This window comes from Ranitomeya variabilis, chromosome 2 (genome assembly GCF_051348905.1).
Source record: "Ranitomeya variabilis isolate aRanVar5 chromosome 2, aRanVar5.hap1, whole genome shotgun sequence".
Lineage (NCBI taxonomy): Eukaryota > Metazoa > Chordata > Amphibia > Anura > Dendrobatidae > Ranitomeya > Ranitomeya variabilis.
The window spans coordinates 255,744,453-255,766,301 of record NC_135233.1 but is presented as its reverse complement, the minus strand read 5'-3'; the positions used below and the strand labels follow the sequence as shown (position 1 = coordinate 255,766,301).

Genomic DNA, 21,849 nt, shown 5'->3' with positions numbered 1-21,849 from the left:
ACATCCTAAAGGCAGAAAACCTGTACAGATACACAGCTGAAGGTTTGTTACAGTTGTTTCCAGTCTAAACAATCAAGAAAACACATCCGCGCTAGAAATATCTCCACTGAGCTGATCATTTGTTACAATGTGTCAGGGCAAACCTGCAGAAATGAGGAAGTCCCCTGCAGCCCCCCATGATGGAGGAGGACAGCTTCTGCAGCCTGTTTAGGGGAATCACTTTTCTGCAAACTGAGACCCTGGATTACAGAACAGGAAGGGCTGAAAATGAAAGATACAAATACCGCAGATCTTCAGATATTGGCTCAGGGATTCTGGCTGAGCCTCGGGGCCACACCAAGATCATGGACCTAAAATTGCACAACATGATCTAATATTCCGGCTGCCTTGTACCCATCACTGAAATTAATGTGCGCAGTACAAACTTCTGCGTGGCGAGTGGGCTGTTATATGGACTTTACAGAAGAATCACCTGCAGATGTGATCAGTAACTGTGCGGCCGATTGACCAAAGACGTGTGACAGAACGGCCGGTGGTATAGAGCAGTCCTGTAAAAGGACCACCGCAGCAGCTCAGCCACAAAGTGCAGACCAGGGATGGACATTGGGGCCCCTGTGCAAGTAATGTGTCTGGGCCCCACTCATTTTATGGCAACAAAGCTATAGATATATCTACACATTACACAATCTCCTCTCATGTATATTGCTGTCCCTTATTACAGAGTGCCCCCTCTTGTTATGTACAGCACCGTCCCTTACGTATCAGATTCTTTTGTTTTTGTTACTCATAGCTCCCTGTTCTTTACTCCATATCGTCCTCTCTTGTCCGATGTATAATGCAATGACTGCTGATGGAACATGGTAAAAGCTTCTCTGGTGTTCTGGTCAGATGCTGACCCCTCAGTAGCCATTTTATATGTAACATGAGAGGACTATGTAATAAAGAGAGGGCTCGGTGATTAACAATAATGAGAGTACGCTATGTAAGGGATGGTGCTGTACATGACAAGAGATACTACGTAATAATGTATGGCGCGCCACATAAGAGGACACTATATAATAAGGGACGGCGCCATACATAACCAGAAGGGATGGTATGTAATAAGGGACGGTGTTATATATAATATAGAACCAACCCAACTTTGTAATTAAGTTAGTTATAACAAGACCGTACACTATATACTACGGGATGGTGCTATAAATAAGGCTACAATCCTGTATCTGTGTGAAGTGGCAGTGCGCTGCCTGATTTATTTCTCGCACTGCAGATAGACCCACTGAGTAGGTCCTCACAATCGGATCACAAATAGACATGATCTGAGTCTCACAGGTCTCATTCTCAGATCCGTGATTTTCACAGATATGTGAATGGATCTGTAAAGCTCTGAGCCGTGTGCCATCCAATAAAAAACATTTGGCAGCTGATGGACATTTCACACGAATGTGACCTAAGGGAGGGCATTATACAAATAACAGAATTACTCCAAGTCACACAGTATATAGAATAAATACTTACCTCCAGGTACTTACCCCTGAAGTCTCATCTGACTACTTGTTTTTTGTTGTTTCTTCCCCATCTGGTCAGACCCTCATATCGACATCTCCCAGCCACGACTCGTCTTGTCACGATGATCGTTGCAGCCCTAAAAATAACAAGGTCACATACATTCTATTTATACATTTATCTCCCGAATAAAAAAATCTCCTGGACTGCGCCTCTGACTACAACTACGTACCCCACCACTAATATACTATTAGCCACACACCATTCAAAATGTAACAGATCAGCCAGAGCTGTGCCCCCAATAACTATCATTTATATTTTTAGGGCGGTGGAGATTAATCAGGATCTCTGAGACTTTCCGCCAATTCATTGACGGCTATGTGCACAAATTGTGTTTTGGTTGCAGAAAACAAGCAACGTTTTACAGTATAAGCAAAGTGAATGAGATTCATGCACACGTTGCTCATTCTTTCCTTGCAGATTAAAATCTGCATAACGTCAATTCTTGCAAAATTTTTCACCCATACTAATGAGTGGGGAAAATAGGCAACAAAAACACATGAAAACCACATATTTTACGCAGCGTTTTCTTACCATCACATCACGATTTGCAGCAAATCCTGAACCTGTGCAGATATTTGTAATCCCTGTCCTGTGTCCTCCCCTCACATACACATTCATTATATAGCCCCGATAGCGTCATAACGAAGTGGGTGGTGGGAGAAGATTTTATCAGGGTCTTATAACGAAATGGGGGTGGGAGAGGAAGCCATCAGATAATAATCAGGCTTTTAATAATAACCCCCATCCTGGTCTCTTTAATGGGGGAATGTGCCCCATCCTGGTCCCTTTAATGGGGGAATGTGCCCCATCCTGGTCCCTTTAATGGGGAATGTGCCCCATCCTGGGCCCCTTAATGGGGGAATGTGCCCTTTCCTGGGATAGTGTATCCTGTTCTGCAACACACACACGAAAAAACAAAAACATGATTCTACTCACCTTCTTCTGGCTTCCTCTCCGCCCTCTTTACCAGGTGCATGTTCCAGTAGCTGACGGCGGCTTGAGCGCCATGGTGCATGAGTCACTGCCATGCGCCCCAGTCACGTTCATGCCGGCCTCAGCTGGCAGCCTCTAAAAGGCCGGCGGCGTGTATTGCAGAACAGGGAGCTGTCGTGTCCCCTGCGCTGCAATACATTTCATTTCAGCTGAATGTGCATCAGTGGACGCACATCCAGTGGAAATAGTCATTGGTGCCAGCGGACCCCCTACATCTCTGGGCCCTGGTCTAGCTGTACCGGCTGCACCAGCAATATGTCCACCCCTGAACATAAGCAAAAACACTGCGCCCCCACCTGGAGCTTCATGGCTGAGCAGCTGCATGGAGCCGAATATCACCAAGCACAATGCCGAGCGTTGGATGTAGTGGTGTAAAGCCGCCACCACTGAACTCCAGAAGAGACGTGTTCTGTGCAGTGACGGATCGCAGTTCTCTACCAGCGTTTGATGGGGGAGTCTGGGTTTAGTGAATGTCAGGAGAATATTACCCCCTGACTGCGTTGTGGAGGAGGATAATGGTATGGCCTTGTTATCTGAGATTGGCCTTAGTCCCTTAGTTCTGGTGAAGGGAAATCTTAAAGCGAACCTGTTAGTCATCAGTGAGCGTGTGCAGATAAGGTGTTATCCGAGTATGCTTGTGTGCTAATAGAGTATCTTCAGTGTGCTCTAATACCATGTTTGAGTCACAGTGGCTGCATGTCTCGGGACATAGTATTCGAGCACGCTGAAAATACTCTATTAGCACATGAGCATGCTCGGGTAACACGTTATCTGAACAAGCTCACTCATTACTAGAACCTGTCATGTAAAATAACGCTATTAACCTGCAGACATGGGGTTAACCTGCAGGTTTTGACTGAAAGCCCCGCTGCTGTGAGGAAATTAACTGTACTCCTCCTCGCAGGGATTGGCTTCCAGTCATAGAGGTGGTGCTGGCACGGTTTTAGTCACGGCACTGTGTATAGAGAGTGGCGCGTGTAACTGAGCCCCAGTACTGACTGACAGCCGGCTCTACTGTGGAGTCTGCTGTCAGTCAATGCCAGGAGCGTGGTTACAGTCTGTACACAGGGCAGTGAGTGAAACTATGCCAGCACCACCCCAATGACTGGAAGCCAATCCCTGCGAGGAGGAATAAAGTTCATTTTGTCCCGGCAGCGGGGCTCTCAGTGCCGGCACCACACAGGGTCAGAACACTATAAACCTGCAGATTAACCCCATATCTGCAGATTAACAGCATTATTTCACATGACAGGTTCCTTTTACTCTTCAGCACACAAGACATTGTGGGCAATTGTAGCTTCGGCTTTGTGGGAACAGTTTGGGGAAGGCCCTGTCCTCCATGACTGTGCCCAGAGCACAAGCTCCACAGACATGGGGGAACATGAGCGGCCGCACAGAACCAGCCCACCCGAGAACAGAGATTGTGAGCCCGGCCTCCCCAACATCACGGTCTCACCTCACAAATGCTCTTCTGGATGAAGGGACAAAATTCCCCACAGAGAGATCCCCAAAATATGGTAGGAATCTTTCCCTGAAGAGCGGGAGCCGTTATACCTGCAGAGGGGACGCTCCATATTATGTCTATGGCTGTAGTCCAGGGGTGTCAAACTGCATTCCTCAAGGGCTGCAAACAGGTCATGTTTTCAGGATTCCCTTGTATTTCACAGGTGATCATTTAATCACCTGCACAGAATGATTCCAGCACCTTGTGCAATGAGAAGGAAATCTTGAAAACACTCATGGTTTGAGGCCCTCAAGGAATGCAGTTTGACACCCCTGCTGTAGTCCATCTGTCCTCCATGGACAGAAGAGCTCTTGGATCTTGTGAGGAGTGGGGGGATAGAAAGATATGGGATAGAGTACATGATACCACAGCTCTGCAGCCCCTCGTGTAATACAATGACTGATGCGCCATCACTTCACATGTCCCGCCGCGTGTCTGTGGCGGTGCTGCCTCGTGCAGACGCTCCCTCACTACTCCGGCTCACTGCTGACACTGTATCCCAGGCACACGGCTTGTACGAGTGGCAGATGTCACCGTTCATCAGACTCCACCGCAGAAACATGCTGATACTAGAGAGAGAGTGGAGCCGTGCGGCTATTCCGCCTGTCCTGTTTGTTACAATGTATCAGTCTGTATCACACACCGTGCTCACTGGATACAAATGCAATGAATGATAGTGTCATGTCTGAATGGCTCACGTACAAGGACGTCGCCATCCCCGACAGCCAGCAGAGAACTGGAAAACTGGGAGGAAACACCAAGGTGCTGATTCATCAAGACTGGCATTTCACACACCAAATTCATTAGAATTTGCCTAGTTTGTTAAAACCTTGGTGGTGCATGCTAACAGTAGCATAAAACACCAAAAGTCGCAACAGTTTGCAACAAGTTAAGTAAAAATGTTACAATATTTCAAGGCTTTTTGTGGCAGAATTCTGGAGAAAAGAACTTTATGAATAGGGCGCAGTGCACATTATAAAGCTGCAGAACTTGCAGACTCCTGACTGCAGATAATAAAGCAGATGAAGGACGTGTGATCCGTCCCCGGCACGGCCTCTTCTACTTTCTTGGGACACATTCCCAGATTTCTGCTCCGATATTTCCCTTTATAAAGTCACATAATATCCAGCGTTGCCCAATATCGGGTGCGTCCCTCCCAGCGCCTATTACTACCCCGGAGAAGGGTGTCACTGTGCTCCATCACATAGCAGAGCCAAGGCCGCGTGCCGGGATTGTTACTAAATGGAGGAAATGCTGAGGGGAGTAGTCCAGTGATGTGAGATAGTGTATACAAATCTGACAAACAGTATCAATAAAGGCTGTATCTAAACCATCAAGTGTGATACAGAGTATCCAGTCCTATCACATATACCATCTGCACATAAGCTTACTGTGTGCAATTCTGTCTGCTGAGCTGTGTATCTAAGCCTGCAGTGTATGATACTCTCAGCTGAGCTGTGTATCTAAGCCTTCAGTGTATGATACTGTCAGCTGAGCTATGTATCTAAGCCTTCAGTGTATGATACAGTCAGCTGAGCTGTGTATCTAAGCCTTCAGTGTATGATACTGTCAGCTGAGCTATGTATCTAAGCCTTCAGTGTATGATACTCTCAGCTGAGCTGTGTATCTAAGCCTCTGGTGTGGGCAGCCTGAATATGGCATTTCCGTCCCCGTACTGGGCAGGATTACTTTTTCGCCTGCTCTCGTGGTTAGTTGAGGGCTCGTTGTCCGCAGCAGCACACTATAACCTGTATTTTCATATTTGAGGATATTTCTATTGATAATCACTCCCTAAATACCAGAACAATGGTGGAGAACGACGAGCCACCAAAGCCACAGAGAAGAGGCAGCAGATTGGAAGGCATGTGAAATAAGGAGTATAAATGAACAGTGGGGGCACACAGCTCTCAGCCTGCGCCCCCTAAGATGGCACTAGAGTATGCATGGCCGACACTAAGCTCACTGAGAGGGTAATGCTTAATAAGAAAAAATACTTCTTAAGCAGGGGCGGGGTTATGTTAGGAGGGGGTGGGGTTATAGATTTCTGTTGCAGGCAGAATAGTTGGAGAAGGTCTCTGCTGCAGCAAGCCGCCCCTCAGCCAGAGACACAGCAGCCCAAGTCCTGTCCCTTTACCCAAAACATTCTCTCCTCTGCCCGGATCAAAAGCTAGAAGACTATGGTCAGTGTGGATTTTATGTACATGCCCCTTTAAACAGTCCAGATAAATCCTCTGTCCCTTTTACAATGTTTTTCCTAGTTTCTGTAGGAATATATTAGCGCACCCCCCTCATTCATCCCATGACCTCACTGAGAACAATTGCCAAATTATTCACAAGGACTGGAAACTGCCTGTGCCTACGGAGGAGGATGGCGATGCCAGCCATTGTGTGAATATTAACATGGTTCTGGCCGCCAGCTTGTATATGTCCACATCACCCATGAGTGCCCTACCGGAGGGCACCGTCCAGTGTCCTGGGTCAATCTGCCTAAACCTCAGGGACTTCGCACTGTCCTTACTGAAGCTCTTCTGGGTGCTGCGGAGCTCTTTATACGGCAACCTCTGAGGAAGCAGCGCTGCAGTGTAAAGCAGGAAGAGGGGCTTACCTGAGCTTCTGATGAGACAGTAGGTAGAATTCAAACAACCTCACACTGAAATAGACAATATTGTCTAAGTCATTGATAATTGCTATGGTATCAGAGAGTAGAGCTGCAGTGTTAAGCATGGTTGGAATAATAGCTGTGCCAGGACCACAACTACACAACCATTAAACGCTATGCCGCTAAACTGGAGTCACCAGTCATAGTTGTGCTCGATTGGAGCAGTGGTGCAGTGTAAAGCAGGCGCCAGTAACAAAGTAGCAATCTATCATAAAACACAAGGTGGATTTTAGACCAACTCACAATGCTGCTGCCATAAGAAGCATTTCCTGCAATTATTGCCCATTAATAAGCTGACTTATTATCCGCATTATTTGCATTGTTGTGGGGAGAATTGCTACATTGTAGCAACCGGGTAATAAGCGCAACATGGGCGGAGCCGAGCACGTGAAGTGTCACTTTACAGGACACAATGTAACAATGTTTACCTGCTCAGTCACTCTATTATTCATCATTATCATCATCTGTTTATTTCTTCTAGAAAAATTCATGGAATTTGATCTAAATGATCAGGGAGATATAGGTAAGTGATATCATAACCAGACAACTCCACACAAATAGTAATTACAGCGCCCACACCCCTGTATTCTCACACTCCCAAATATGACCCAGCACTAGATACAGTAATACATCCCAAATATCAAAACTGAAAGTGTGCACCCCCCTCCCTCACCTGTATCTGATGGACAACTGGACAGTGCTGCCCCCGACTAATCTACTGACATATCTTCTAGACATGATGGGACTCAAGATGATGATGGAGAAACTCGGAGTGCCCAAAACACATCTAGAGATAAAAAAGATGATATCAGAAGTGACCGGAGGCACCAGCGAAGCCATCAGCTACCGAGACTTCATCAAGATGCTGCTGGGGAAGAGATCTGCGATCCTGAAAATGTAAGTGACCCTCATTGTGGAGGAACAACTCTGACACCAGTAAAATCTAACATCAGTGTGTAATGATAACTACTATAATACTGCTCCTATGTACAAGAATATAACTACTATAATACTGCCCCTATGTACAAGAATATAACTACTATAATACTGCCCCTTATGTACAAGAATATAACTACTATAATACTGCTCCTATGTACAAGAATATAACTACTATAATACTGCCCCTATGTACAAGAATATAACTACTATAATACTGCCCCCTATGTACAAGAATATAACTACTATAATACTGCCCCTATGTACAAGAATATAACTACTATAACACTGCCCCTATGTACAAGAATATAACTACTATAATACTGCCCTCTGTGTACAAGAATATAACTACTATAATACTGCACCTATGTACAAGAATATAACTACTATAACACTGTCCCTATGTACTACAAGAACATAACTACTATAATACTGCCCCTATATACAAGAATATAACTACTATAATACTGCCTCCTATGTACAAGAATATAACTACTATAATACTGCTCCTATGTACAAGAATATAACTACTATAATACTGCCCCTATGTACTACAAGAACATAACTACTATAATACTACCCCTATGTACAAGAATATAACTACTATAATACTGGCCCCTATGTACTACAAGAACATAACTACTATAATACTGCCCCTATGTACAAGAATATAACTACTGTAATACTGCTCCTATGTACAAGAATATAACTACTATAATACTGCCCCTATGTACAAGAATATAACTACTATAATACTGCTCCTATGTACAAGAATATAACTACTATAATACTGCCCCCTATGTACAAGAATATAACTACTATAATACTGCCCCTATGTACAAGAATATAACTACTATAATACTGCCCTCTGTGTACAAGAATATAACTACTATAATACTGCACCTATGTACAAGAATATAACTACTATAACACTGCCCCTATGTACTACAAGAACATAACTACTATAATACTGCCCCTATATACAAGAATATAACTACTATAATACTGCCCCGTGTACAAGAATATAACTACTATAATACTGCCTCCTATGTACAAGAATATAACTACTATAATACTGCCCCTATATACAAGAACATAACTACAATAATACTGCCCCTATGTACAAGAATATAACTACTATAATACTGCCCCCTATGTACAAGAATATATCTACTATAATACTGCCCCTATGTACAAGAATATAACTACTATAATACTGCCCCTATGTACAAGAATATAACTACTATAATACTGCCCCTATGTACAAGAATATAACTACTATAATACTGCCCCTATGTACAAGAATATAACTACTATAATACTGCCCCCTATTGATGAAATGTGATGTGCCTCATAGCGATGGTCTTGCCCCAGACTATTATCAGCGTATTATGCAGTGCTGATTTTGGGCAGTTTTCATGAAGGGGGTGAGATTTTCCCCGTGGTGACAGGTGGGGTGGCAGCAGTTGTCCTGTACTCACGACCTCGGCACATTTGCTGCTGAACACTTGTGCCTTCGCTCTTATGAACACTCCACAGACTTTCTTCTCACCCCTGGAGGGATCCTCCATGTGTCTGCAGACGGGCAGCAGCTGGGCACTGGGTGGAGGCCTTATTGGCTGAATCTAGGGAGAACAGAGTTAAAATGTCAGTGATTGCTTTAGGGAAGGGTGCACTTAGTTATTCCGGTGCTAATAATGCCCCTGGAGGGCTCCTGCCTGGTATTGGATGTAGAAAAGAAGCTGCAGGGAAACTGGTATATACTTTAGTTACACCCAAAGCTGCATAGACAATTCATCCTGTCACACAAGGTGGAGCAGCTCTGACTGCAGTATTATGAATGCAGCTCTGGATGTGACTGGAGGATGACATGATATAAGTCAGTATGGTGACATTGTACAATGCGTGCTGTTCTATCTGCCCGTGTCGTGGTAGGAATGAGGCGCAGCGGCAGGCGCTGTACTGCTATGACCTGGGGTTAATGGATTCCTCCTGGCACGTGCCGCCCACTGCTGTGCATAGACTGTGGGCATCGCATTCCTCTCCAGCGTGGAGGATGCCCGCGTGGTCACTTGGAATGTGCTGGGTCATGCGACTCCCATATTATTAGAGCAGCTGGGAGCAGCCTCAGGATGCTGGTGCTCAGGAGATGGAGGCCATGAGATGGTTGCTGCACTTAAAGTCCTTACACTGCCAAGATGTACCCAACTCACAAGTCAAAATCATGTCATGCCCTGCAGTCCTGCCACATCCAGAGCTGCACTGCCAATTCTGCTGCTGTCCTGCTAACTCTCAGGTGCACCACCTCAGGTCATGCTGCTGGGTCAGCGGCCATGTCTGCTCTGGAGTACCATGGGGTGCTGTGTGCAGCTGTGGGCCATCAGAGAGACCATGTCCCATCCGCCCCCTCTGTTGGTTTTGTGCTCCAGAGCTGTTCTTCCTAACTGGGGCCAGTGTGGTGTCTGGCCGCCCAGTCACTTGCACCTTCTATCACCCCATAGGAATGCCCACATGGCGGAATGCCCACATGGTGGCCCACACACATCTTATGGTGAATGGTACAAACGTGAGGCGGTGATCGCACAGCCTCACAACAAAACTATTCCTCATATTTACCTAATTAGTGACCCGTCACCGGCAATGACAGGAGGTATCCGAGCCGCACCCGCCTGTCAGATACACCCGTACACGTGCAGAGAGTATACAGAGGACAGCCGTCCTATAATGTATGTATGGAGGCTGGTCACCCCTCCCCCAATATTCTGCCTTTCATGGCTGGACTCAGATTAATCCCCCAAACTTCTCACACCGGCAGTGCGGGGGAACAGGTACTACCGCCTGATACATCACTACGGTGCAGCCCGACCGCCACGTCTGGGACAGTGTGTGTCCGGAGCTCACAGATGATTGTCTACACCCGATACAACTGTAACGAGCCCGCAGCTGTGAGAAGTATTAGGACGGGAGCCACCGATTGGAAGCAACATACAGTGGCGCCCCCTAGCTCTCCATCTGGGGCCCAATAGGAGTAAAAAACAGGTTTCCTTTAAGGAATCTCAATTCTATTTCAGGGAATATGAGAACTAACATAGTAGCATAGTTATTAAGGTTGAAGGAAGACTAATAAGTCCATCTAGTTCAACCCATAGCCTAACCTAACATGCCCTAACATGTTGACACCGATCCCCATTGTCTGCAGTCCCCGAGATGTTGGGAGTAACAGGTGCAGCAAAGTTATCCTCCCCTCCCCCAGTGCGGAGATGAAAGCCTAAAAAGTCAGGACAAGTGTCATCATTTAATATCTGCCCCATCGTTCGGTGACAAGGTTCCATGCAGCACACGGGGACAGCGAGGAGCAATCTGTATATCATCCATACTGACTGTTCCCAGCTTTCCCACACACAGATAAGGTGATCAGGAACATTGCTCTTCACTGCTTGCAGAGGAGCGTTCTGCTGCATTTGAGGTCCCTGGACATTGCTGTTGTGGATGGTTCAGCGCAGCTGTTGACAGCAGACAGCGCACAATTAGCCACCCCCACAGGAATAGATCGGCGCAGACAAACCACAGCAAACAAAAAAATCCCCCCAGGAATCAAAGTCACTTGACACAAACGTGTATCCTCCGAGGACCAGGAATTGTTCATCACTCACTACGGTGGTACAGGTGGTAGGGACGGTGAGGTCCTTATAGATTGTGGTGCCTGCAGACAGGATCTTGTTATGTATCTCTGTATACAGGGAGCTCCCCCTAGTGGTGACTGCAGACAGAATCTTATCATGTATCTCTGTATACAGGGAGCTCCCTCTAGTGGTGACTGCAGACAGGATCTTATCATGTATCTCTGTATACAGGGAGCTCCCCCTAGTGGTGGCTGCAGACAGAATCTTATCATGTATCTCTGTATACAGGGAGCTCCCCCTAGTGGTGGCTGCAGACAGGATCTTGTTATGTATCTCTGTATACAGGGAGCTCCCCCTAGTGGTGGCTGCAGACAGGATCTTATCATGTATCTCTGTATACAGGGAGCTCCCCCTAGTGGTGACTGCAGACAGGATCTTATCATGTATCTCTGTATACAGGGAGCTCCCTCTAGTGGTGGCTGCAGACAGGATCTTGTTATGTATCTCTGTATACAGGGAGCTCCCCCTAGTGGTGGCTGCAGACAGAATCTTATCATGTATCTCTGTATACAGGGAGCTCCCCCTAGTGGTGGCTGCAGACAGAATCTTATCTTGTATCTCTGTATACAGGGAGCTCCCCCTAGTGGTGGCTGCAGACAGGATCTTGTTATGTATCTCTGTATACAGGGAGCTCCCCCTAGTGGTGGCTGCAGACAGGATCTTGTTATGTATCTCTGTATACAGGGAGCTCCCCCCTGTGGTGACTGCAGACAGGATCTTATTATGCATCTCTGTATACAGGGAGCTCCCTGTAGTGGTGGCTGCAGACAGGAGCATATCATATATCACTGTATACAGGGAGCTCCTCCTGATGGTGGCTGCATACAAGATCTTATCTATCTCTGTATACAGGGAGCTCCATGCTGTCTTGCTGTGGACTAAGAACACCGAGAGTGTTCGAAACACATTCAGCTATTTCATGGATGTCCCTCTTTAAATATGTTTTTCGCTGATTTTGACATGCAGTGTTTCCATTTTTAATAATTTTTGGAATAAATAATTTTTTATCTTTAAATACTTTCTGAGCTGGATCTTCTCTTCAATTACATTAATACAGGGAGCTCCCCCTAGTGGTGGCTGTAGGCAGGATCTTATCATGTATCTTTGTATACAGAGAGCTCCCCCAGTAGTGGCTGCAGGCAGGATATTATCATATATCTCTGTATACAGATAACTCCCCCTAGTGGTGGCTGTAGACAGGATCTTATGTATCTGCTAACTGGGGTCTCCTCCTAGTGGTGGCTGCAGACAGGATCTTATGTATCTCAGTTTATAGGGAGCTCCCTCTAGTGGTGGCTGCAGACAGAACCTTATCATGTATCTCTGTATACAGGGAGCTCCCTCTAGTGGTGGCTGCAGACAGAATCTTATCATGTAGCTCTGTATACAGATAGCTCCCCTAGTGGTGACTGCAGACAGTATCTTATGCATCTCTGTATATAGGGAGCTCCCTCTAGTGGTGGCTGCAGACAAAATCTTATCATGTATCTCAGTATATAGGGAGCTCCCCCTAGTGGTGGCTGCAGACAGGAGCTTATCATGTATTTCTATATAGAGGGAGCTTCCCCTAGTGGTAGCTGCAGGCAGAATTTTATCATATATCTCTATATACAGGGAGCTCCCCCTAGTGGTGGCTGCAGACAGGATCTTATCATGTGTCTCTGTATACAGGGAGCTCCCCCTAGTGGTGGCAGCAGACAGGATCTTATCATGTATTTCTATATACAGGGAGCTCCCCCTAGTGGTGGCTGCAGACGGGATCTTATCATGTATCTCTGTATACAGGGAGCTCCCCCTAGTGGTGGCTGCATACAGGGTCTTATATTTAGCTATGGGAGTGTGAATGGGCATACCACACAGAACAGTCTCTATGGGCATGTCCTTCTGTCCCCTCCTCAGACCCCAATTTGCAGCCTGACTGCTGCTTCCCTCCCTTTTTCAGTCTGTAACATTTCGGATTCCATCTCGATCTGCGTCACCCGGAGGCTTCTCGCTGGGCACACAGTGGAGTCATTACTCGGGTCTTTGCCCTCTGACCTTGTCTTGGTGCCAATCATTTCCTTATAACGTAGCTTTAGCCTTTTCCCCATTATGTCACAATGTGTCTCCCAAGCGGCAGCCATTTTCCAACTTTCCCAGGAGACTTGTAAGAGGACTGGACAGATGTATAATGTTGGGGGGCTGCAGGTGTGGGGTGGGCCTTGTCAGCGTTCACGTCGGCACTACAGCATGGTTAGTTTTTCCTGTGGGCTCAGATTTCGGAGCTGTGGGCACATTGGGGTCTCTGTGATCAGGTAACTCTTCACCTTTCTGAGGAGAAAGCTCCATTAACAGCGGCTGACACTGCTCTCCTGTGTCCTCCAGTTACCGCCGCGCGGTGAGGGAACAGTGCGGCTCTTTGTGCGGATGTCCCCTCTCCATTCCTTTCTGTTATCGGCCATTATCTCCCGGGTGGGTGCCTCTGGAGTGGCTGGGACCCTCTCACATGTGGCATGCTGCCTAACCTCCTAACAATCCGTTTTCTGTGCGTCTCGTTGTCCCCCCGCCCTCGAGACGCTTATTTTAGAGCAGATACAATCCCTTTCATTGCATTCCCATGGGGCGCCCCAAAGAGAGCTCCGTGAGAAGGAAATCGGGGGCCACAGCGGAGGGGCGGAAAGGCAGCACTACCATACTCTACAAACACTTGTTTATAGTCCTGTAATACTGCAGAATACCGAGGAGCAAGGTCAGAAAGTCTGTGTGTACAGCTTTAAGGCTACGTTCACATTAGCGGCGAGCGCCGCAGCGTCGGGCGCCGCAGCGGCGCCGCATGCGTCATGCGCCCCTATATTTAACATGGGGGCGCATGGACATGCGTCGCACTTGCGTTTTGCGCCGCATGCGTCGCTGCGGCGCCCGCGTCCGGGCGCAGAGGACGCAGCAAGTTGCATTTTTGCTGCGTCCAAAATCCATTTAAAAAAGGACGCATGCGGCGCAAAACGCAGCGTTGTGCATGCGTTTTGCTGCGTTTTTGTTTGCGTTGTGCGCTGCGGCGCCGACGCTGCGGCGCACAACGCAAATGTGAACGTAGCCTAAGAGAGCAACTGATCTCAGGGCAGCACAATTGCCACATGGGGGTCCAAAGGTGAGCAGAACAATCTGTAGTCATGGGAAATGGCTGTATATGGCCAGACCCTGAACCTGCAGTCGGTATATACACTGCAAAGGTAAATGCATCTATTACTCCCTGTTATCAGCTATTACTGGAGGGAGGTGACTACAAGCTATTACTCCCTGTTATCAGCCATCTCAGGCTATTTTATTATGTGTGTGATATATTGGCTTCTCTCATTATCGGGGGCCTCTCTTCTATGATGCTTCCTGTATACAAATCCGCACCCCTGAGACGCTCCAGTGTATCATATAAAACAGGGGCAGGTCCTGATTGCCGCTAATCCCAGACACACAACAGCAGATAATTACACCCTGAAGATTATGGTTAAAGGGCCGCTGAAGTCGGAGCGTCTCATGTTTGTTACACAGAGATATCTGATATGTAGTTGTCATAGTTGTCTTCCTGTCACTCACCCCATTGTAAAACACTACAAACAGGCTCTCCTGATAATAGAGAACAATAGATGGTAAGACAAATTAGTACAATTAGCCTCTCCGCAGTCTGAAATGGCTGATAACAGGGAGCAAGAGATGACATATAATTTTGCAGCACATACAAGTGCTTCTCACTAAATTAGAATATCATCAAAAAGTTAATTTAATTCAGTTCTTCAATGCAAAAAGTGAAACCCATACATTATCATTATATAGAGTCATTACACACAGAGTGATCTATTTCACGTGTTTATTTCTGTTAATGTTGATGATTATGGCTTACAGCCAATGAAAACCCCAAAGTCATTATCTCAGTAAATTAGAATACTTTATAACAGCAGCTTGAAAAATGATTTTAAAATCTGAAATGTTGGCCCACTGAAATGTATGTTCGGTAAATGCACTCAATACTTGGTCGGGGCTCCTTTTGCATCAATTACTGCATCAATGCGGCGTGGCATGGAGGCGATCAGCCTGTGACACTTCTGAGGGGTTATGGAAGCCCAGGTTGCTTTGATAGCAGCCTTCTGCTCATCTGCATTGTTGGGTCTGGTGTCTCATCTTCCTCTTGACAATACCCCATGCAGTATTCTCTATAGCAGAGGTGTCAAACTGCATTCCTCGAGGGCCGCCAACAGGTCATGTTTTCAGGATTTCCTTAGCATTCCACAAGGTGCTGGAATTATTCTGTGCAGGTGATTAAATTATCACCCGTGCAATACAAGGAAATCCTGAAAACATGACCTGTTGGCGGCCCTCGAGGAATGCAGTTTGACACCTCTGCTCTATAGGGTTAAGGTCAGGCGAGTTTGCTGGCCAATCAAGCACAGTGATACTGTTGTTTGTAAACCAGGTATTGGTACTTTTGGCAGTGTGGACAGGTGCCAAGTCCTGCTGGAGAATGACATTTCCATCTCCAAAAACTTTGTTAGCAGAGGGAAGCATGAAGTGCTCTAAAATTTCCTGGTAGACGGCTGCACTGACTTTGGTCTTGATAAAACACAGTGGACCTACACCAGCAGATGACATGGCTCCCCCAACCATCACTGATTGTGGAAACTTCACACTAGACCTCAAGCAGCTTGGATTGTGGCCTCTCCACTCTTCCTCCAGACTCTGGGACCTTGATTTCCAAATGAAAAGAAAAATTTACTTTCATCTGAAAACACCTTGGACCACTGAGCAATAGTCCAGTTCTTTCTCTCCTTGGCCCAGGCAAGACGCTTCTGGCGTTGTCTGTTATGGACCTAGTGGTTAAGAACACTTGAGATGACCTGATAGGTAAACCAGAAATATAGGACAAGCTCTGGGGACGTGGAAACTTTACTGACCGCAACCCTGATCCTATCACACACACTATAGGCAGCCGTGGAGCGTACCTAACTCTCCCTAGACGCCTCTTCACAAAATCCGACAAAAATTCAGGGACTTCAGAAGGAGTAGAAGCAGCAATTGACACCAAAGGAACATCGCCATGTACCCCTTGACAACCCCAACTAGACACAGACATTGATTTCCAATCCAATACTGGATTATGAACCTGCAGCCATGGCAACCCCAAGACGATAACATCATGCAAATTATGTAACACCAGAAAACGAATATCCTCCTGATGTGCAGGAGTCATGCACATGGTCACCTGAGTCCAGTACTGAGGCTTATTCTTGGCCAATGGCGTAGCATCAATTCCCCTTAGTGGAATAGGGAACTGCAAAGGCTCTAAGAAAAAACCACAGCGCCTGGCAAACTCCAAGTCCATCAAATTCAGGGCAGCGCCTGAATCCACAAAAGCCATAACTGAGTAGGATGACAAAGAGCAAATCAAAGTAACAGACAAAATAAATTTAGCCTGTACAGTACCAATGGTGACCGACTTAGCGAACCTTTTAGTGCGCTTAGGACATTCGGAGATAGCATGAGTGGAGTCACCACAGTAAAAACACAACCCATTCTGACGTCTGTGATTTTGCCGTTCAATTCTGGTCAGAATCCTACCACATTGCATAGACTCAGGCTTCTGCTCAGAGAACACCGCCAGATGGTGCACAGGTTTGCGCTCCCGCAAACGCCGATCAATCTGAATGGCCAAGGACATTGATGCATTCAGACCTGCAGGCGTGGGGAACCCCACCATAACATCCTTAAGGGCTTCAGAAAGACCCTTTCTGAAAATCGCTGCCAGGGCACACTCATTCCATTGAGTGAGCACAGACCACTTCCTAAACCTCTGGCAGTAAACCTCCGCTTCATCCTGACCCTGAGACAGAGCCAGCAAGGTCTTTTCTGCCTGGTCGACTGAATTAGGCTCCTCATAAAGCAATCCAAGTGCCAGAAAAAATGCATCTACATTTAGCAATGCAGGATCTCCTGGCGCCAGGGAAAATGCCCAATCCTGAGGGTCGCCACGTAACAAGGAAATAATAATTTTAACTTGCTGAGTAGGGTCACCAGAAGAGCGGGGTTTCAGAGCAAGAAACAATTTGCAATTGTTTTTAAAATTCAGAAACTTAGATCTATCTCCAGAAAATAAATCAGGAATTGGTATTCTAGCCTCTAACATAGGATTCTGAACTACATAATCCTGAATGCCTTGTACCCTTGCAGTGAGATGATCCAAACTATAGGACAGATCTTGAATGTTCATATCTGCAGCTGAGTCCTGAACCACCCAGAGATTAAGGGGAAGGGAGAAGCAAAACACACTGCAGAGGAAAAAAAATGAGCTCAGAACTTCTCTTATCCCTCTTTTGTGAGGCATTAACACTTTATGGTCCAGCTGTACTGTTATGGACCTAGTGGTTAAGAACACTTGAGATGACCTGATAGGTAAACCAGAAATATAGGACAAGCTCTGGGGACGTGGAAACTTTACTGACCGCAACCCTGATCCTATCACACACACTATAGGCAGCCGTGGAGCGTACCTAACTCTCCCTAGACGCCTCTTCACAGCCTGAGAACTAGCTACCCCTAGAGAGAAACAAAAGCCTCACTTGCCTCAGAGAAATTTCCCCAAAAGTAAAGTCAGCCCCCACAAATAATGACGGTGAGTTCAGAGGAAAATACAAACATAGGAATGAAAACAGGTTTTAGCATAGGAGGCCCACTAGTACTAAATAGTAAGAAGATAGCAAGGGAACTGTGCGGTCAGTATAAAATACTACAAAAATATCCACGCAGAGAATACTAAAGACCCTCACACCGACTCACGATGTGAGGGAGCAACTCTGCTCCCCAGAGCTTCCAGCTAGCAAGAAAATAGCATATAAGCAAGCTGGACTGAACATATACTGAGAAACATTTTCCAAAAGCAGTGAGCAAAAATGAACTAGCATGAACTTAGCTTCTCCAAGAGGAGACAGGTCACACGAGAATTCCCAGAGAGATCTGAACCAATACTGAATACAACGACAGCTGGCAACAAGTAAAGATCTAGGTGGAGTTAAATAGGCAGCAGCACAGCAGAAAACGAGGCAGCTGGAGCCCAGCTAAAGACCAGCAGTATCACTCAAAGCCACCAGAGGGAGCCCACGAACAGAACTCAACAAAGTACCATTCACGACCACAGGAGGGAGCCCGAGAATGGAATTCACAACAGTTGTCTATTGGTCATGAGTGGCTTGACACAAGGAATGCGACACTTGTAGCCCATGTCCTGGATACGTCTGTGTGTGGTGGCTCTTGAAGCAATGACTCCAGCAGCAGTCCACTCCTTGTGAATGTTCCCTAAATTTTTGAATGGCCTTTTCTTAACAATCCTTTCAAGGCTGCGGTTATCCCGGGTGCTTGTGCACCTTTTTCTACCACACTTTTTCCTTCCACTCAACCTTCCATTAATATGCTTGGATACAGCACTCTCTGAACAGCCAGCTTTCTTAGCAATGACCCTTTGTGGCTTACCCTCCTTGTGGAGGGTGTCAATAACTGCTCTCTGCATATCTGTCAAGTCAGCAGTCTTCCCCATGATTGTGGAGCTACTGAAACAGACTAAGGGACCTTTGTAAACGCTTAGGAAGCCTTTGCAGATGTTTTTTGTTAATTATTCTAATTTACTGAGATAATGACTTTTGGGTTTTGATTGGCCGTAAGCCATAATTATCAACATTAACAGAAATAAACATGTGAAATAGATCACTCTGTGTGTAATGACTATATAATATATGAGTTTCACTTTTTGTATTGAAGAACTGAAATAAATTAACTTTTTGATGATATTCTAATTTAATGAGAAGCACTTGTATGTCTCCCCTCCAGCACAGGTGTCTGCACAGCACTAGAGGAGCTGCACTGCCGTCTGCTGGTCATTACTGGTAGTGCATAGATAAGTTTCTAGTATCTGAATATATACTGTAGCATATGGAGCATCAGCCACTAAGGGGACGTGCCAACAATCAAGAATAGCAGCATTTTGGATGAAGCTCACCTGCACGGTGTTCAAAACGCTGCATTGTACAGAATAAGCAATGTCCAAAATAGAATGTATTGCATGCAGTTGAATCTTTAACTGTGTGTTTGAACCCAGCGATAATACGCTGTGTCAAGAGTGCTGCCATTTCCTGATCATGGGCACGTACCCTAATTAAATTATTCTTGTTTTCTGGGCCTCAAGGTGGCACCATCCAAACATTCACGAGTTTCTTCTGGTTTAGTAGTAACACAATGTTCTGGTTTCTGTCAATTCACTTTAATGTCCACAGAAAAAATACCCACAGAAAATACAGGAATACACCCTATACTGTAATAAGCATATGACGCAGCTCGTGCTACAGACTGCTAAGGGAGATTTAGGAGAGGTAGGGGAGAGGGAGTCATTTCTACAAGTCTGCAGGGGAACTCATGGAAGAGAGGGGTCCCATCTGTAAAAGAGATGGGGGACACACAGGGGCCCCTCCTATAGTGTAAAAGAGACTGGGGGCACATGGAGGAGAGGGCCCTTCCTGTAATGTAAAAGACGGGGAACACAAGGAGGAAGGGGACCCCACCTGTAAGAAACGGGCGTATGGAGGGCCCCTCGTGTAATGTAAAAGAGACTGGGGGCACATGGAGGAGAGGGGCCCCTCCTGTAATGTAAAAGACGGGGAACACAAGGAGGAGGGGGGCCCCACCTGCAAGAGACGGGGGCGCGTGGAAGAGAGGGCCCTTCCCGTAATGTAAAAGACGGGGAACACAAAGAGGAAGGGGGCCCCACCTGTAAGAAACAGGGGTGTATGGAGGGCCCCTCGTGTAATGTAAAAGAGACTGGGGGCACATGGAGGAGAGGGGCCCCACCTGTAATGTAAAAGACACTGGGGGCACATGGAGGAGAGGGTCCTTCCTGTAATGTAAAAGACGGGGAACACAAGGAGGAAGGGGGCCCTACCTGTAGGAGATGGGTGCGCATGGAGGAGAGGGCCCCTTGTGTAATGTAAAAGAAGGAGAACACAAGGAGGAGAGAGGCCCCATCTGTTAGAGATGGGGGCGCATAGAGGAGAGGGCCCCTCGTGTAATGTAAAAGAAGGAGAACACAAGGAGGCGAGGGGCATCACCTGTAGGACATGGGTGCACATGGAGGAGAGGGCCCCTCGTGTAATGTAAAAGAAGGAGAACACAAGGAGGCGAGGGGCCTCACCTGTTAGATATGGGGGCGCATAGAGGAGAGGGCCCCTCATGTAATGTAAAAGAAGGAGAACACAAGGAGAAGAGGGGCGTCACCTGTAGGACATGGGTGCACATGGAGGAGAGGGCCCCTCGTGTAATGTAAAAGGAGAACACAAGGAGGAGAGGGGCCCCACCTGTTAGATATGGGGGCCCATGGAGGAGTGGGCTCCTCCTGTAATGCAAAAAACGGGGAACACGAGGAGAGGGGCCCCACCTGTAAGAGACGGGGCCACCACCTGTTTTGTCATTGATGATTGGGGAGTGAAATTTCTAACATTTAACACATTTTTTCTGTCTTTCCAGCATCATGATGTTTGAAGGAAAAGCCAATGAGTCCCCCCTAAAGCCAGCGGGCCCCCCTCCCAGAAGAGACATCCGGAGCCTCCCATGAAGCGATGGCCTCCGACCTCAAAGCCAACTCTGTGACCAACGACTGTGACCAGCACGTGCCTTCCCACGATTCCAGCCTCCGTCCCCAGTGTTTATTCCGGGACCTCCAGCCGGACTGTTCTATAACGTAACGTTACCGCTGCCGCCCCTGTACATAGAGCACCAGCTCTCGGCCTGGACCGCGGTGCTAGAGCAATGTTGTGATTATTTTATTTCCCGCCTCGTCATATTGTGATATTGTACATTTTGTAAAGAGCTGTCTATGCGATTCAGAGTCCGAGTCTTTATTACAAGATCTCTGCTTGCTATCAGCCTCTATGAACCTGCCCTAACCATGTCCGATGTCAGCGGTGCGGTATTAGTTTGCGCTTTCAGCAAGGACTGAACGTGTTTCCATCCAGTGGCGGGAAGAAGAGGTAGTTATCTACAACGCAGATCTACATCCATATAACGTAACATCTATGGCAGCGGCACTCATCTATGCTCATCTCACAGTCTGATACACTGTAACAAATCCTGAGCTGTGAGAAGTAGGGAAGAGGGGTGGAAAGACCATTACCGGCTACAGTGACTGGAGTGCTTGCAGTGAGGCTGCCTTGATCTGGATTGTGTGGGAAGATGGGGGTTGTAGTTCCCTCTTGTCCCTGCCAGGCTCACTTCCCCACTCTCTCTGCATAGGACCGTTCACCGCAGAGCATCGCATCGTTTCCTCCGAGTCCGCTGACTGCAGAGAGACGTAAAGTGGAAGTGGGATATTGAGCAATACGCATGAGGGACTTCTCCAATCTTATAATAGATGGGGCGAGAAATGGCTGACGGGTCACTTAAAGCGGGCACAACAGCAAAGAGGCCCTGACCTCAGATAGCCCCACATAGGCCCCCAATACACA

The 21,849-nt window shown here is 46.8% G+C and overlaps 1 protein-coding gene across 2 annotated transcripts in view; it reads left to right on the top strand.

Annotated features, from left to right (window-relative positions):
- The window catches only part of AIF1L (allograft inflammatory factor 1 like), a 43,451-nt gene extending 22,224 nt beyond the window's left edge, over positions 1–21,227 (top strand). For both annotated transcript variants that reach the window (XM_077284700.1, XM_077284702.1), the window contains 3 exons: positions 7,204–7,245; positions 7,457–7,619; positions 20,873–21,227. In XM_077284700.1, the coding sequence (XP_077140815.1) occupies positions 7,204–7,245; positions 7,457–7,619; positions 20,873–20,960 (293 nt within the window). In that variant the 3' untranslated portion in view covers positions 20,961–21,227. The remainder of the gene's footprint in view (positions 1–7,203; positions 7,246–7,456; positions 7,620–20,872) is intronic.
- The last annotated feature ends 622 nt before the right edge of the window (positions 21,228–21,849 follow it).